This window comes from Limulus polyphemus, unplaced genomic scaffold, assembly GCF_000517525.1.
Source record: "Limulus polyphemus unplaced genomic scaffold, Limulus_polyphemus-2.1.2 Scaffold483, whole genome shotgun sequence".
In the NCBI taxonomy this organism is placed as follows: Eukaryota; Metazoa; Arthropoda; class Merostomata; order Xiphosura; family Limulidae; genus Limulus; species Limulus polyphemus.
The window spans coordinates 331,725-351,534 of NW_013666093.1; the positions used below are offsets into that span (position 1 = coordinate 331,725).

Here is a 19,810-nt window from a genome sequence, read left to right on the forward strand (position 1 = left end):
CACACACACAAATATAATAATTCCATGTGTGTCTCGGTGTCTATTTCACAGTATATATAGTTTCAACGTTTCGTATTTTCACTTTGGCCCGGCATGGCCAGGTTAGGGTTCTCGACTCGCAATCTGCGGGTCGCGAGTTCGAATCCTCATCACACCAAACATGCTCGCTCTTTCAGCCGTGAGGGGGTTATAATGTGACGGTCAATCCCACTATTCGTTGGTAAAAGAGTAGCCCAAGAATTGGCGGTGGGTGGTGATGAATAGCTGCCTTCCCTCTAATCTTACACTGCTAAATTAGGGACGGCTAGCGTAAATCGCCCTCGTGTAGCTTTGCGCGAAATCCACAAGAAACAGTATTTTCGACTTTTTCATTTCTATATATAGAACTACTAGCTCGTTCAACGCACTGAGAAAACACAGGGTCAAGAAGGGAGGGGGGCAGATCCAAACGCAAACCTCTTATGTCTGTCCTCTTGGGATCATAAGGGTACATTCCATGTATGATGACAATCGGTTCGCAAGTTACAGTACTGTGCAAAAGTGTTAGGATAAAGTCAAAAATTAGATTTCAGACTACTTAAAAAAACAATGGAAGGTAAATCACAGGTTAAACATCAAAATTTCATTAATATTCATATTTAGTACAACAGAAACTCAGTGGAAGTGCTCGAATTCAGTAAACAGTTAATATTTTGTGTGCCCCCCTTTTGCTTTAATAACTGCAGACTGTCTTTCAGGCATTGTTGCAACATATTTAATCAAAGTATTTTTTGGGATCTTACTCCAAATGTATCTAATAACCCCAATAAAGTTTCTTTGGAAGTAGCTTTTGATTTGTCAAATTTTTGATCTATCAAATCTCAGAACTGCTCAATTGGGTTCAGATCGGGGCTTTGTGGGGGGCATTGCATCATTTGAATGACTCCAGCAGCTTTTTTCTTAGCAAAGTAATTTCTGCATAGGTTGGATGAGTGTTTGGGGTCATTATCTTCTTGGTAGTAGAATTATTTACCAATAATACGCAACCCACTGGGTATACCATGACGGACCAGTATCTGATGATACTTGCGCTGGTCCATTATTCCATCCATTTTGCAAATATCTCCTGTCGCCTCAGCAGAAAAACACCCCAAAACCATAACACCGCCTCTCCCATGCTATGAATTGAGGTAAGTATATTTCTTCCACCGGACGTACAACCTACGCTTTGAACCAAATATTTCAAACTAAGATTCATCCGTCCATAACACCCTTTTCCAATAATCAACAGTCCAGTTTTGTACTTTTTAGCAAATTTCAGTCTCTTGAAAATATTTGGAGATCGAAGTAAAGGTTTGTTAACTGCTACACAACCAAATATTCCATTCTCTTTGAGTATTCTTGATACTGTAGATCTGGACACTTTGTCATTTGGTACATGGTCGTTTATCTCATGCTTGAGATCAGTGGCAGTCTTTCTTCTGTCCCGAAGGTTGCATAAACGAAGATACTTAACATCAGTATCATTGAGTTTAGGTGTTCTGCTTCTTCCTTTCCTATTTTCAAATTTACCTGTCTCAGTTACACGATCTATGGTGTACTTGACAGTGTTTGGGGAGCATTCAATTCTGCAGCAATTTGTCGGAGAGTCAAACCAGCAACACGTAAAGTTTTTATGTGAACTCTCTGTTCTACTGACAATTTTCCACGCTTTTTGGGCCATGGCATGATAACAAAACTTAATATATAGTGTTAAATACTGCTTTTATCAAGGTTTACTTCTGGATTGCTATTAAATTGATTTTTTCTAGCATATACCGGTACCTTGCTAGCTTCTTTCTATATAGTTAAGACACTGCATGGGGTATCATGACAGTTATTTCAGACCCTAAATTTGATAAGTATGTTCATTCAAGCAGAACCATTATGATAAGTCCTTGGTACAAGTATATGGGAGTTCTAACGAATGATAAGTATTCTCACCCTGGCTCGTTCAATTGTCAATAGGGATCAGTGAAGCATTACTATAGTGTTGAAATTTACATTATTTAATGGCATGAAAGAATTAGCTCCATAAAATGTAAAGAAAGGACAAGAGAATATTTTGTCAAACACTTTTGCACAGTACTGTATAAGCAGACACAAACATACACATAGATTTCAGTCAAATAACGGTTTATATTTAGTAAAACATGATAAATTCGCTCCATTATACACTTAAGATTATCAATAAAAGTACCTTTAGAACAATGTGAACTCATGTGTAAAGTTCACTTTTATGTAAGTGAAACATGTTTTGTATATATCTCTCAATAATATCACATCGTGTAAATTTATGTTGCCTAAATATTATATTTATATTACATACAAAATATAATATTAAATATAAAATATATTTATACTACTTATAGATATAAACATAAAAACAGAATGAGACGGTACAGAGATGACCCTATTTCTCCCTCTGACCCGTTTCCTAACACAATTCAAGTCCCCCAGTGGCATGGCACAAGTCTGAAGAATCATAATGCTAAAACAGGGTTTCGATACCCGTGGTGGACATAGCACAGGTAGGCCATTGTATAGCTATGTGCTTAAGTACAAACGAAGACAACAACCTAGCACAGTTCAAATGAATGTTCCAATATGTATTTATACGCATGCCCTGGTTGTTTCATTGCATGCTTCTTAAAATAGTTAATGTACTTATGTCGTAATTTCCCAGGCGAAAATGTTTCTGTACATACAATTAACTTATCTGTATAGAGATTTCGTCCTAAGTCTCATTTGCCAACATTTTTCACAAAATGTTTTAATATGTTGTTTAGCCTATTATAACGACATATACGATAGTAAAACTGACAAGATCGTCAAACATGCGTGGGCTGCGTAATTTAATGCTTTTGGTAAATCTTCCTTAATTAAATCAGGTTTTTTCCTTTCTTGAAAACCGTATCTTTAATAGAATGAAGAAAAACGGTATCATGTTTATGTTTTCTTTACAAGCTTCACCGTGTAATAATTAAAGAGAATTGACAACGTGAGAATTTACGAAACACAAGCCAACCACTGTAACTTGGTCATGTAGGACACAAAATGTTCCACATATAAAATTTGTTTTAGATTACAAAGTTCTAAACAATGGTGTTTTTTTTTGTTGTTGTTGTTGTTTTTTTTTTTGCTGTAAGTCATGGTTTCAAATGGTACAACTTATGTAAACGTGTTATGTTGTGATTATCGGAGCATCAAAGTGTACTGGAACATGCATCTCTTGACTTACTTGCTTAACAAATATACAGTTCAAGGCTCACATACGACATTGATTTTACATAAATAAATAAATAAATACGCACATCACGGTTCAACGCCGAATTCGGCCTTTATAGTGTTATTTTGTCTTTATTTTTGCAACATATCAATTAAATTTGTACGGATTGATAGTTGAAGCATATCTTTCTCATAGTTTTTATTTTAAAGATTTATTCAGAAAGCAGGTAAGTTATTAAGATTAATGTTGTTGTTTTTTCACGATAAATTTCGTATAATTGATTATTCGAGATTTTGAAAACCTGATTCCGCATAATGTTTATTCCAAACCTTGGCTGGGGAATTTTTTTCTTTGCCTGTGATATAATTGTCATAATCCTTGTTTAATGTCAGTATGAGCGTAACAGTAAATGTAAATCCAATACTTTATAAACCTAACCTTGAAATGTGTAAATTAAAAACACTAATCAGTTTTAAATAAAGATGAGAATTTCACCAACTAGATAGTGTATATTGTTGCTTTTATGTGGAAATATTAAACGAAGTATCTCAAACAAGCTGTTTAGTGTCGCTAGGTGTAATGCTTAGATAATAAATGCCCCCCCCCCCAGTGGCATAGCGGTTTGTCTGCGGACTTATAGTGCTAGAAACCGGGTTTCGATACTCGTGGTGGGCAGGGAACAGATAGCCCATTGTGTAGCTTTGTGCTTAACTACACGGGTATTGAAACCCGGTTTCCATTGTTGTAAGTTCGCAGACGTACCGCTGTGTCATTGGGGGGGGGGCTAATACAATTTGTTAAACGTACGACTAGAAATACTCTCAGCATTGAGCCTTTCTTAGTCAAATATTGATGACATTTAATTAAAACTAATTAGCGAACAAGTTGACAATTAATGACTTGTTTAGCTAAGGTTCAAACACCTAAAATTTTATAACGACATCGTCTCAATGATATATTATGTTGTATTTTAAGTCCTTGTTTAAAGAGCGTCATTAAGTCATTTTGACATATATTCAATATTGGTCAACAGAATGTGACAAAATGTTCTAGTTTTTTAATGTTAGTACTCCAAAATATCGAAATCATTATATCACCATTACAACAATGATATCTTTAACTTATCAGCTGAAACATGTTGTCGTACTTGTTAGAACTTCATAAATCAACATCTTACCATTACGTTATTTTATACGATAATGATAAAATTAAATCTTATTGCAACGTGAAGTCCAGTATACTTCAACGTGAAAGCATAAACATGTTATTTGACGAAATTATAGAACACATTGATGCTATATTATTAGTTTTTCAAAGCTTACAAGTTCAGAAAAGTGTGAAAGAAAATTAAAATGCTTCTTGTTTAATGACTCCGAGATATACATTAAATTAAAAACTGTTATACACATACGAATCGTTGTCTAACTTTTAAAGCACAGTTTGTGATATTTTGTTACTTTTAGGTTGATTTTCGTACCAAATATCAGTTCCTGCACACAGTAACACGCTAATGTAAACATAGTGGTTTTAATAAAGTACCAAAAATGAAAATAGAATGAAATGTATTTAACCCTACTGGTCCAATAAACTGGTTTTCATTCTCTTTAAATGTTTATAAGATGATAGTATCGAATCTAGATAGAATATACTTGCAGTAAGCACTTCCCTTATGTTTATAGTCTAAAAAGTAACTTGACTATATATACGCGCAACTTAAGAAACTTACCTTTTACTTTGCTAGAAAACGTAAATGGACGACACAAACATCCAAGACGTTTTATCTTTCGGTTCTTTAGATGGCCTTGACAAGTGCCGTTAACTTGGTTACACGTCACGACATTAGCTATTCTTATAGTTTTAATTTACAAATGATGAACTACGAAAAACTTCATCTTATCAACGTTTGTCACGCATTTGTTGTTTTCGTGGATACAGAATTGAAATTGCCTTCTGTTGATGATCACACACGATCTGTATCTAGATACAGTACTTTCTGCAATATTACACAATAAGGTCCATCATTAAACAACAAGTCCACAGAACAAAACATTAACAAATCAAAATAAATACACAAAGATCGATTTAAATCAGTCAGTTTCAAAATCATAAAAACATTCTAGATTGCTTTTGAAAAAAATATGAAAAACAAAACTGGGCTTGAGTAAATCTTTTGGTGCTATGCAAATTTGATGCTATGATTATTTATTTACATGTAAGTAGCTCATAAACACTTATCCGAACTTGTACTTACTTTCCACTAATTAAACGAAATCCAATAAACGTGTAACAGGTGCTCATATGTGAAATGAGGCTAAAGTACATCTGACTATTCTGGATTAAAGATATGGTATTTAAAATGCATAGCATCGTTATTAGAAACTTGGACAGCGATAAAACACGACAGGGTTGAAAACTGGAAGAAATGGGACAGAAAGGAGGTCTGTTGGAGGTAGAAAACTGGATTGTTCCACTTCAGTTGTAAATCAGCGAACTGTACACGATGAAGTTAAATACAATTACAGAAGTAGCTCGCACTAGTAATACAAAGTTTTACCGCTACACTCATTTGATACAAGGTTATGATCACTACTAATACAAGAAGATTGTTGAAAGCAAACTGGAAATAAGAAACACTGAACAGTAAAGTAGTCGAACTGGTGTGAATATACATATATTTACAATGACTGAGCATATTTACATTTAAACACAATAACGTAAGTAATTTGAAAACCAAATTTATTTAGATCAGGGCGGTTTTGTGTGTGTATATGGAGATGATATTAGTCAGCTCATAAACATAAAAAAATATGTTAATACAAACGTTTTGAATGGAAAAAAGACAAGAGAAGGTAAGACCCAAAACAACCTCTCTACTGATCATAAAATGTAGTTTTTTATTATATTGTATTATGCAACTTTTATAACACTGAACAAGCTAAGCCTTTCAATTATTTTTTGAGAGATTTGATTGATTCACATAAACGAAATAAAAATTTCTTGGAAACTTTTAAATACATCTCTAGTAACCTCAGAAAGGTGCTGTAAAGACTGAATGAGAAGAGAATTAAAGTTAGAGTCATATAAAGAATCATTAACCCTTGAATTACAACCATCAAATACACCTTGGTCAAAACAGGGCCACTTCATCCACTTCGAAAGTTACTACAGCAACCACCAAATTTGTGTCGTGATAAAACCACCATCTCAAGGATTAATATGACCAGCAGTTAGCATACTTAGAGAGACAAGTAATATGTCTCTCTAAAGTAATCCTTTCAACGTGAACACGCGAGAAATATCTAGAATAAGTTCATTGTGACATTAGTGAGTTATTTTATTACCCTGTCATCAGCTATAATTTAATGCCACCTTCAAAGTCGCCACTGGAAGCGCCAGGAAAAGCATATCCACTTCTAGAGCCACCAGGATTAATACCACGTTTATTTCATGCAGCAACAGTTAATACACTTGCAAAATTTAACACTCATTAAAGAAACCTGTAGCCGAACCACTTAAAAAAAATGGCTTATTTATTTTACTGTGCGATAATATTAATACAAGTAAATTTTAAAATGTTTTAATTATTTGTCTCTACCATTATACTAGAAATAGTAACTTTTTGTTTTCATTTTTGCAAAATCTAGAACTATTACAATCATTATGATAAAAGTGTGATAAGATGCACCATCTACTGGTGTGACATAAAAATATTACCTTTAATAGGTATCAACTTTCCTGATAACTAGATTACAGATGACACCTCAAATACAAAGAAATATATTTGTCCGTTCATTAAACTAGATGTATTTCCGCAGGATCCCCGAAAGTATTCTGTTTCAAGAGTAAATAAAACCAAAATTAAGAGTAACAAATATTTTTATTTCTTGCTTTGAACCTTATATGTCATGCTGCGTTGTAACCTACAGAGTGCATAATTCTTTTTGTAAGATGTATTATTTAGATATATAATTCATTCCCAAAAGAAAAAAAAAGCTATATGAAGAGACAACAGTCCAGCATGACTGAGGTTTGCAGAACTTCCTAGGGTTAGTATCAACTGTATTTAGTGAACATTTAGATGATTTTAATTATACTAGAAATATTTTACTATTAGAAAATATCAACTTTAAGGAGTTTTATGAAAGTTGTTGACTGCTTAATATTACTTCAGTAAATAAAATTATATATTTTCAAATTTGTTAAATTTTCACTGAAGACTGTCTTATACAATCACGAATAATACGTCTAATGACGCCTGTTGTGACATCTGGTGAGCATAGTATATGAAAGAAAGAAAAGTGACAGAAATATAGGAAAAGTTTCGTTGATATATATATATCTACTTCTTTCTAAAATAAAATATTTAGTGCTGTAAAAACACACAAATATAATTAATCTTCATTTCAAAGTATTTATTGTCTTGAGAAGCACCACAGTTTTAAGCAGTATAATTTCACACAGCCCAGTAAGTTTCGCAGCATGAGTTGTTTTTAAGTGAAAAAACATTTTGAGTTAATAATTATTTATAACACGAGTTTGTTTTTTCCTGGTGTGAGCTTGTTACGATTTGCTGTATTAAATTGAATTTTTAGACCAAAAGTATTACTTACTGTAAATATAAAACAAAGATTCAAAAATGAAGTTGGGAATGAGAGATAAAAAGAGTCGAAAAGATAAGATGAAAAGCGTATGGCCATATTTATATACGTGTGTGTATTTCTCTGTAAAAAGTTGGAAACAATGCGGTCTTTTTTGTGATTACGATAGTAAGCACTGTTCTTCTTTTTTTTCTTATACAACAGCGTTTTCCTTACGGAAATTCTGTGGCCGATATATTAATTTGAAGATACGGTCGAAATGCTTTTAATAAATTTTGTTAAGCAAATTACTCAAATGATACAGATAAAAATAAGTACAATTTTAATAAAGATTTAATGAGACTTAAAAGTATAAAAATAATTTATATAATATAAACATTCTTTTAAATTAAAAGCATCTTGCATTTCATTTTAAGGAATGACCACCTAGTAACAGTAACGCGTTAGGAGTGTTTGAGATTGCGCATTACAAAATACACAGGAGGTCGAATAGTAATGGCGGCACGTGTTCAAATTTGAAGTTTTTACTACGCAATGAAAGTGCACGCGATTATATGTTTAACCTAGCAGAAAAAAACAAACAATTATTTAACTGATATATCACTGTTGAATGAGGTAATAGATATTCATTATTGATAATATTACTGTAGTAGTGAGGGGAACTAGAGGAAAAGTTTTAACATTTTCACAATTTTACGAAATTATGTAAATTGTAATTATTTTATGTGTTAGGCCTAACTAAAATACGATTATTAGGCTTAGGAATTTAATATAATAAAATTTCATTTAATGATTTATCTTAACCATAACTAAACCTTTCTGTGGTAGAAATAAAATACCGAACTTCATAAATTGATCTAACTGACAATAGGCTAATGTTAAGTGTATTAATAAAAATAAAATGTAAATATGACAAAATAGGTAAGATTAAGAATAAGACTTGACAACCAACTTATCAAGTAGTTGAACTTGAAGTACAAGCACTCTACTGTAGACTGAAGTGTTTAAACTTTGTAATGATTGATTTTAAGTTTGTGTTGTGATACTATTAGTATAAAAACAATGTTAATTGCTAGTAATATTGCAGTTACACTCAGTATTATAAATTGAGTGTGATTGTCTGGTGAAGTGGTGTGCAAATTTTAGGATAATGCCCCCTTTCTAAACATGCATTTTGTTGCACCCTGTATAAGAGTAAGTGAAGTCTTAATATGGTGCAAAGTATGAAGCAAAGAGTTTCAATTTACTTTCCAATTTAATGTGAAGGATGGGCTACAGCTTGGGATAAGATGAAGTCCATTCTTGAATGAATTGTTGATACAACAATTTGGAGAACCCCCTCCAGCTGCAGAAGAGATTACTATTTTGTTTTGATCGTTATCAGAGCATAAAACACTGGCATACATACGTATGTTGATGTGAAAGGCAAAAGTATGCCATTGCATTTCTTCACAGGTCAGGATGTTTTTTGCAAAGTAGAATACAGAAGTTCTCAAGAGGTTTTGGATTAACTTGTACTTGAAGAGTTTTAGCATTGGATAGTTATGAGCTTTTATTGAGTTGCCATTGGCAGTTATGCTGTCATTAAATGTTCTCCCATTGATTCTTGGAATTTATCTGCAAATTGGCAATGAAGTTTTTAAAGATGAATAGAAACAACATCATTAATAGGACTACGAATTAACACATTTTATTTTAAAAGAAATTACTGAGACAAGGAAATATTTCACAATCTCCATTCTCAAAATAGTTTTCTATAGTGCAAGTTTTTTGCAAAATGCTGACGCTTTGTCATTCAGCTGCAAAATATTGTTATTTATCCATCAGATGCACTGCTAGTGTGGGGTTGCAGTCTTAAAAAAATGTTTGTCTTTCAGCTGTAAAATGTAACTGAGTACCTTCCTGCGAGACAATTAGCTCATATCTATATGCAGCAGTAGCTTCCATACGTGGATCCCATTTCTCCACAAAGAATGTAAAACAGCCTTCTGTTCAAAGAATTTGATTTCACAAAGTTCACAACACTTGTAGCACTTTGTTTATTTTGGGCTGCAATTTCTTTGAAGCTAGTGCTTTCCTGTGTATGAATATGTAAATGTTGTACCTGGAGCAAGAGTACTTTCTTTTGAACTCTTTTTTTTGTTTCTCATAAATTCAACTGCTCCATCAGTGTATACCCTAACACAATTAACTCTTTCAATATGGGGTTGGTCAATGTGACCATAAATTTTTTACCTCCAAAATAATATTTCATACATAAACTCATATAGTTAATACTGACAAAAAAATTACTATTTTACTGTAAAATAATCACCTCATTAAAAACACGTTTAAGATTTTGCTAAAATTTTATTAACAAATACTGGTAGAAATGCTCAAAGAATTGATAGGTTTAACCCCTAAGAATCAATTTAGCTTCCACTTATTAATAATGTGTACTGATTAACAAGTCCCATCTAAAAATATGCAGTTTATTTTTCCAAAGAAAAATTTTATGTTTCAGGAAATACTGTTAAATATAATAGAAATACTTATTTTAATACATTTTGGTTATTCAGGATTTCAGCATTGAGTTTAAATCTACTATTCATAGTGTCATTAATAGAGGGCTTTTTCTGGCATTTTAAAAAAACTATAGATTTTCTAAAATGGGAATTGTACATCACTCTGCCATTAAGTGAAAAATAAAACTATAGAAACTACAGAAACAATTCTTATTAATTGCTTTTCTTTGTAATAACAATTCTTTTCAAAGTTTAATTCTTCTGTCCTATGTATTTCTGATGGAGTCCACCAGGGATTTCAGGTAGTTTGTAAAGTAGGATGGCATTTTTTGCAAATTCTCTGCAGTTAAGCTCTTCCTTAGGAATATGCACAGGTCATTCATGAACTGAAACTTTTTTCATCAACAGCTGTAAAAAATTAGTATAAGTAATGCATAATACATGAGTTTTGGTAGACATGGGATAGGCATACCTTCAGTACATCATCTCTTTCAGACTCATTAAACACGTCAGATTAGCATTACAGTCTATTTGCCTGAAAAAAATAAAAGAGAAGGCCTAAATGTTTACAGATCTCAATTACATTTTGTTATGATTTACTGGATACAGATTCAACATTTTTTAATGAGAAACATTCAGAAAATTGAAAAACGTGCTGTTTCAACAAAGCAGACCTTTCCCAATACCTTTCTCAACATGAACAACTGAATACTTCTGCTTGTATTGGAAACCTGTGAAGTGAGTGTCTCATATTTGCGAAGCATGCACACCATTCAGTGGCATATCTTTTTATGCTTGAAGCTTGTGATACTTGTTATTGAGTCCAAAATGGTATTGGTAGGTCAAGGTACCAATCATTATTATGAACTGTAACATTGCATATGCCACTGTTATGTATTTTGTCATTTGGTTTAGATTGAAACCCAAATTTGGAAACTGTTTAGTATTTTTTTTTTTTCTTCATATAATACTTTGAGCTTTGAGACATTTTTTACCATATGCTGCGTATGTTATATAACACATTTACTTTACTTACTTTTTCTTCCTCTGTCTACCATGAGTTGTAGAGGGAAAATGTACTGACTTTTGATGTGCTCTATTCGGAGCTTCTCTAAGGGTGATTCCGTGGTGTTTAATGTTATCTATGATGTCTTAACTCCTCTTCCTTCTTGGTCTTCCCCTTGAATTGTAATCATTGTGTTGTTGTATTCCAAGGCATCCTAGTGAGGTGGCCAAACCATTATTTGTTGCTTTTTAATATGTTCTAGGACTGGTCTTACTCACAATCTTTCTCGGATATCTTTGTTGTTGATTCTATCTTGGCGCGATACTCCGATAGCTTGTTTCAGAGATCTCATTTCCATGTGTTGGCAGGAATATAGATTTTATGAGGTTAACTTTTGTGTTGATTGGGATATGTTTATGTTGCAGCAGTGGCGAGAGTTGTCCTAAAACCTGATTTGCTTTGGTCATTTGATATGTATTTCTCAGTCCATTTTACCATCTTCTGTAAATACACTTCCCAAATACTTAAATTCTTTTTTATGTTTGATGTCAGTATTATACGCCCAAATTTTAATTTCTTCTCTTCGTCTTATATACATAACTTCCATCTTCTCTGTACTTATTTTCATACTATATTCTTTGTATTTGATGTCCAGTTAATTCAGATGGTCCTGTAGTTTTGGCCTCACAAGTCAGTGGTGAATTTTTTGCTACAAAAGTCAAAGAAAATATATATGGATGGACTTAAAATGACCTGGAAATATAACACACTTATGATGCAAAACCAGAAGTTCCCTCACAGTTTCCAAATTTTTGCAAAATGAAATTGTGTTAGAGATGTATAAGATTAAAGATATTTGATAGTTATAAGACTAAAATGTTTGACTAGTTTCAGATAGAGGCTTTAGTTAAGTTAAATATGAATTTATTTCAGTGACAATTCATTTGGAATTTTTTTTCCCAGTGTGGAGAAAATCAAAGTTGTCATTGAAAATGGTGCTGATATTCAGCCTCAAATTGGCATGGGAAAGAGCCCTGTAATAGAATACTGAATGCTAATTTACTTTAATGTACTGAAATATTATACTTGCTCAGTATTTGCATATTTTATTTCCTAGTATAATTTTTTAACATCATATTGCAGAAATATGTCACATAAAATGAATATGAACCATAGCTTTTCCATCTTAACCAAATACATTGAGAGAGCTAGTTAGCTTTTCATTCAATGGAATAATTAGACTTAGGACCAGGAAAATGGGTGTGATAAAAGATATGTTTTCACCTTAATATTTTGTTTTGAATGGTAAGTTGCAGTCAACAAACAGCAGTACACATCTTGCTCAGTTGTAAAAAGAAATTATACATAGTTTTGTTTTTAAAACCAGTAAAATTTCTAAAGATTTGTTAATAGTTTTACCTTTTGTTTTGCTACATACAAGTGTTTTTTAGTATTTAACTGTTGTAAATTATTTTTACTTTTGGGTGAAATCTTGAAGTAATGCTGTTGACAACATGACTAGTAACTCACACCACTTTTTTTCTCACTATTTTCATTACCTTTAATTTTCTTCTCATGAAAACTTGACACTGAAACAATGAATATATATGTATATCTATCTATCTATATATATATATATGTGTGTGTGTATATATGTGTATATATATTAGGTTTTTTTTTGGTTTTTCTATTTACTTTCTTGGAAATAATTTTTCTATTGGAATATTATAATGTTTCTATATCTTAGTATAAAGGTGATAAGTGGTGAGTGAATGCCTGGCATAAAAGCAGAAGAGTATTGATTAAGTTAGCCCTTTTATACTTGGGCATCACAATAGATATATATCAGCTACACCAGGGTAGTCTGAACTATTGCTCATGATGGGCTGGACTGTTGAGGATGGAGGTTGATAAATCAATGGAATAGGACTTTCTTATTGATATTTGAATACCGTTTTGAAATGAATAAACTTGAAATGCACTATTAAAATATCTAAAGATTCATATTACAGTTATTTTCAGTTTCATCAAGCTTGACTTTTAGATTTTGTTCATTAAATTTGAACTAATGTAAAAAAACTTGAATTTATATATGCATTTTATGCAGTACTTTCTCACTTTTCAACTGCATAAATACTTGATATATTTTGTAACAAAAGTATTCTCTAAGCAAAATGTTGTTGTTTTTTTATCTGAATCACAATGCTTTAAACAAAGCATTTCTTTTAAAATAATAAAATAATAATTCATTATGATAAGTTTTCATTTTGATCTGTTGTACTGTAACTGAACTAAGATTATTTTTTTCAATTAAGTGAGACCATGAGGAGAGAAATTATACCAGATATGGTGTCAGATTTTCTGACCTTCCCAGCATCACCATTTGAAAGCTGGGGCCGTAGTCATGGCATCTTAGCTTCTGATAGTTCAAGCACTTCACCATTATTTGGACAAATTAGTCAAGGCAAGTTATATTTTTTAATTAATAATATGTACATCTTTAGTAGAGTAACTGCTACAAAGTACAGTCACTCAAAACCATCAATTTACAGAATTTAATTTTAAAAATGTTGTAAGTATTACTATTTTCTTTAAACATTTTTATGAAACTGTGTAATACAGTATTTTCACAATCTCAGCAGGGGTCATGCAACAAGTGAAGTGGCTTTAAATTTCACTTTCAGAGTTCTAATTTTGCTTTTTATTTTCCCCATGGTGAAATTTGAGTCACCTTCTTTTTCAGCACAGTCGCTATTGAAAGTTTGTGTCAAAACAAAGAAATATAACTATGTTACATTGATAGACATATTTGAATTTATTATCAGTAGATTATAGAAGTGTTATTCATGATTGGGAAATGTGTATCTTTCTTGGCACATGGATTTCTGTATTTTTGATTGAATTGTTTGTCATAGGAGGTAATCATTAATTATGCAAGGTATATACCATAAAGTGGAATCATTTTTAGCTTGTCTATACTCATTAACTTACAGATATAATTGTATTTAAAAGAAGAACTGCCTAAATCAGAAGGTGGCACAGTTTTAATACTTAGTTTTTTGTCAATACATCACATGCATAAAGAAGTTGTTCTTAAAGTAAATCACATCGTGCTTCTGATAGAAGTAGCAGATTGTTCAATTCTGTAAAAATAAATGAATAATAATAAATGAATTTCCAACTATATGAACCCAGACCAGAATCTACAGGAATTAGAAAAACAATTAGTCATAGTTAAGTTAAACAAAAATTATGCAACTTTAAACACTCAAGCCTGCTATCATAAACCAAATATTATTCCAGTAGGCTGTCTATACTCTTTGTTTCCATACTAAAGATAGCATATTTCTGCCCATAATGAGATTCACTCTTCTTCATTTGCTCAGTGTCTCTCCAGCAAATTGGTTATGCATAAACTTTTTAGAAAAATCTGAGTCAAATTCTATCCAGAAGTGAAAGGTCAATGAAAAAAGTAGAGAATCAAAAGCCAAAAAAGTTTTGAATCATATTGACTTCAGTTGGTATATGCAAGATACCAAGGGATTTTGGCACTGCTGAATTTGTAAAGATGCCAAAAAAAAAAGCACTGTATTTATGTGTGGTCATGAAAGTCCGGCTAAGACTACAAATCATACTGCATTCAAAATTTAAGTTAAGAAAATAAAGTGAATTTAGAAAATGGTTTTATATTATTTTGAAGGAATACAGATTATTTTAATGATTCAAATGGCAAAAAATAAAATAATAATTTTCTCAGACTGAAAAAGTTTTCAAATGGAAAAAAACAACAACATACTTAATGCTTAAAATTGCTTGTGTTTGTGTGTTTACCCACACATTTAACTTTCTCACAGTGGTCTTGGTCAATTCAACCAAGATCATGACCTCAGAATGACCATTATACTTTTCATAATATAGCTTTTTAATATGTTTTGTGTGTATTCATGAAATTTTTGCAAGCATTCGGTAAATATTTTAAGTCTTTTGTACACAAAAAATCAGTTTTTAATTAATTATTTTTACCAAAGATTTGTCTATGAATAAATGGAGTAAAAGTGTTGACTGTTCTGAGTACAAATAATTTTAATCTTAAAAAATTAAAAAAAAAATTAAATTTGCCAAATTTCATTTGAATAACCTCTAACACTTCCTATATATATATCAAAAATTTTTTTTCAGTAAAACTTTATATTTTATTTGTTATTTTCTCTACCCTAACTGTATACACATTCAGTTAATATGACCAACCTCATAATCGCCATAAAAACATACAAAATAAATCTAAATTACTTTTTTCTCTTTCAAGGATGATTACAAATTGGAACAGGAAACTACAGTTGTTTCTTCTTAGGTTTTATTGTTTTACTGCCCTTTGAACAGTGTTTAACTAATACTCCTGCCACACAGGTTGTAAATCACTCTGTGAATGTGTAGCTCCTGTTACTGTATTGAATCACAAGCTTTCCTCGTGAAGAAGTTTTATTTTTATTATGATTATTTTTCATTACTTTACCTAATAAGTTTCTCATTTTTATATTTTAGTTACTTTTACAATAATATAAAAAACACATGAAAAACAAAAAATATTGTGCTTATATGGGTCTTCGTTTTTTACTGTCGATTGCTGATGAAACTTAAGCCTACTTGTTTATACTAATGGTACTATTACTACACTAAATGATTTTTTTTATTTAATTTAGTACTACACTTAATAACACAGAATATAACATGTATGAAGCAAACAATGTCTTATAACTATCATAATTTTTCTGGCTTTCTAAATATGCGATAAAGAGCCTTTAAAAATTCAGCTAAGCTTATTGATGTGATTCTCATGAGAACAAATTTGAAACTGGACCACGAAATAGACAGTTCTTTGTACAGTAAACAGTGTAATATAATACATCATTTGATAGATTAAAACACATTTGTACAGAAATGTGAAGTCTTCTTGTTGGTCTCTGGGTGGAGAAGAGACTTATCCCTGTTTTGGGGTGTCTTGACCCTTGCCTTAGTCTGCTTTCTTAGCTGTTGGAACAAAAAGTTTAGAAATAAGTATCTGAAAAAAAACTATGATTTTGTTCTTTCTAGGATAATGTTGGAGTTTATCTACATTCACTTTCAAAAATGAGTGTAGATAATTCTGAGCCTAAATTTTTTTTTATTCTATATAACAGGGAATGATAAACATAAGTTCATTGGCAAGTGAGGATTTCAGTTGAACAAAGAAAACATCCATTTACGTTTTTTTGATGAGCATGTGTGTGTGTTCAAAGGTGAAATTATACTCCCATTGATTTATCAGCTAAATTAGCTATGATGCAGTTAACAACTTTGGTATTGCATTGAAGTTTTCAAAAATATGTTATCCTTAGAACAGTTCTCACTTTCATAGATCAGTGAGTTGTGACACAACTGTTTTAATAAAATCTCATAAAGTTTGTGCAGATTGAGAAACATGGAATTGTTACTTCTTATTTTCTATGTATCTGAATAAACTTTCAACTTGGTATGCCCAAGAATTAGTGCTGGCTACATGTGAACTCCAATGACATTAACTGCTTGATATTCAAGTGATGTTATTTTATCATATCAGTGTATATCTGCCTTATCTAAAGACCTTACTTTTTCAATCCAATTTATAAACCTGACTTTGTTAATTCCATTGGAAATGTTGTATCATAACTTAAAATTGCTAGTTTGCACTACAAATAACTGATCAGACCCATGAATTTCAAGCTGCTATTATAAAAAAAATTCTCTCTCTCTCTACTTTCTACAACTACAATGCATGTAGACCATCTTTTCCTTTTAAGTCTGAAGTACTTTCTGTACTGAAAGAATTCTCAAAAAACAAAAATATCACTTGCCTTGTTAAAGAAAATGGAATTATTCTGGACAAAGCTATCTTTAAAAAATAAGGATAAACATTCTAAATGACAATACTAAACTTAAAATACTGAACAAGGATCATTTATCTGTCATGATCCAGCACTAAGAAATGATACAAAGAATTTTGAGAGATATAAAAATGTAAAAAGATGACTGCAGATAGTGTTTACATGTTATGTCCAACAGGATCCTGGCCTGGCATTTTATATGAACTACCAAAAGGTCATAAAGGAGATGCCCTCTATGATATATTCCCTCCACCATTGATGCCCAACTATCATCTCACTAAAGTTCTAGTCCTTTTTTTATGACCTTTTGCAACTAACAACTTCACAATGCCTGACTCCTTCAAAGTCAACTAGTGCTATTTTATTAAAAGCTAATAACTTTCATCTTATGGAACTATGAGTACCATACTAAATTCAGAAACAATTTGGGAAATTCACAAACACTAATAATTTCATTCAGGGTGTGTTAAACTCAACCCAAAATCAAAATTTGCAATTCAAAACCAATTTATGTATAAAATTGAATAACATATTTGTGGAATAAATTTGAACTACAAAGTTTTTTGTTTTTTAATGTGTGGAAGAACAATTTAAAAGTCCTTATTTTCTATAGTTGTTTGATGCTGTTTTGCTCATAAAGGAAGATGCACTCATCTGGGTGTGTCAGAGGTAAAGAACATGGGCTGTTAACTTGATTAATTGATATAATTGATTACTTACGAACATTGATTAGTGTCTCACAATTAATGAGTAATTGAAATTGTTTAAATCGAATGTTATTGTAAAAATATTAAATGTATCAAAATTAAAGTTTTGGATCATTCCAACTGTCCAAATATTCAAAATATTGTCATTAGAGTTAGGCATTTAATGGAATTTCATAACAGATCAATTGCAATCTCTTGAACAGTTACATTCAACTAAATGATTATTCTCACATAATTAATCCTCTAAAATCAGGTAGTTTCAAAGAATTCATGTCATGACCTTTAATAGTTACATTCAAATTTAATTAAACAACTTGACATCAAAATCTAGTTTATAATTCAAATTTTAATACTATACAAGTTTTATTTTTTTAATTTAAAAAAGGAAGTATTTAGATAAATTGACAATCTTCACTTTTGTTTTCATGTGACACTTCTTTACTCTGAATTGCCTATTTTATGTTTTCTTTCCACCCCTGTATGATCTAAGTTTCCCATGGATTACACACTTATAGTATAGATATCCTGGAGCTAAAATGTCAATGTTTAGCCTCTATGCTTCTTGCTTTACTGAGATATAGTGCAATATAGTGAAACCCACATGCCATCCCCTTCTAGAACATCCCATCTTTCAGAAGATGTCAGTAATTCTCTTTGACATTTAGTATTAGATTACTTCTGACCAATAGAAAGAGAAGGTTCCAATTTGTTGACTATAACAAGGATAAGAGTCATTTAAATGACAGGTTTTGAAAAATTTGCTGTCAGTTTCATTGTTTGCCAGTGTTGGAACTCTGCTTGACCAAGAATTATTTAACTCATTTATAGTTTAGTTAGAAAGCCAGTTAAATAATAGTAGTTTTAGGACATTCTAGTTTTTTGTGCATGGCAATACTTTGTATTTTAAACTGTGTATTTTAATTTTAAAAATTGTTTATGAGAAAATTAAAAAATAGGCAGAGTATGCAATGTATCTTCTTTCTTACAAATATAAAAAGACAAGATTTTAGATGTAATTATTAAATTTATTGTTTTTTATTTGTATATCTTATTTCTTATTATAAATATAAATAAAATGGAAGAATTAGAAACTTATTTGGTAAGATAAGAAAAATGAAGCCCCCCAGTGGCACAGAGGTATGTCTGCTGACTTACAATGCTAGAATTCGGGTTTCGATATCCGTGGTGGGCAGAGCACAGATAGCCCATTGTGTAGCTTTGTGCTTAATTGCAAACAAACAAACAAGAAAAATGAAATGAAATAAATTATATAATTTTTTCTTCATACTCATACAAAGCTGTTCTGTGTAATAAATAGCTTTTGTCGTACTCTGAGAGGGCCTAAATGCAACTTTAAAGAAATAAAACTAAATGAAAATAATATAAGCTTTTGCTGTTAGAATAAACAATAATCTAAATTTTACAAAGACAAGTATGGATTGATATATATGTAACTTAGCTAGCTATAGTAATATAGAAAGATTTAATGCTACAAAAAGTATTGAAACAAGAAAGCCAAAAATACAAAAACTGAGTTACTTAAAATTTAAAAAAATTATCCCTACCTTGGCAAATCAATGTAATTATATTATTCTAAGCCAAAGTAGAAATAACATTTTTTAAATTTTAAGCTACTCAGTTCTGTAGATTTGACTTTCTTGTTTCAAACTTTCTATATTACTATAGCTCGCTAGGTTACACACACACACACACACACACACACATATATATATATATATATATATATATATATATATATATTATTATATATGACTCCTTACTTTTATTAAATTAAAAATTAAAATATATTATTCTACGAACCTATTACGTTATTTTACTTACTCATAC

General features: G+C 31.1%; 2 protein-coding genes across 3 annotated transcripts in view; one reads left to right on the forward strand and one right to left on the reverse strand.

Annotated features, from left to right (window-relative positions):
- Positions 1–5,030, reverse strand: part of LOC106458543 (PHD finger protein rhinoceros-like) — an 87,582-nt gene extending 82,552 nt beyond the window's left edge. For both annotated transcript variants that reach the window (XM_013918061.2, XM_022384794.1), the window contains exon 1: positions 4,974–5,030. The gene's annotated coding sequence lies outside the window, so the exon portion shown is untranslated. The remainder of the gene's footprint in view (positions 1–4,973) is intronic.
- A 3,308-nt stretch (positions 5,031–8,338) lies between these two features.
- LOC106458544 (protein ELYS-like) overlaps positions 8,339–19,810 on the forward strand; it is an 82,713-nt gene continuing 71,241 nt past the window's right edge. Inside the window, exons 1-2 of the mRNA XM_013918062.2 lie at positions 8,339–8,460; positions 13,671–13,819. Coding sequence (XP_013773516.2) covers positions 8,456–8,460; positions 13,671–13,819 — 154 coding nt within the window. The 5' untranslated portion in view covers positions 8,339–8,455. The remainder of the gene's footprint in view (positions 8,461–13,670; positions 13,820–19,810) is intronic.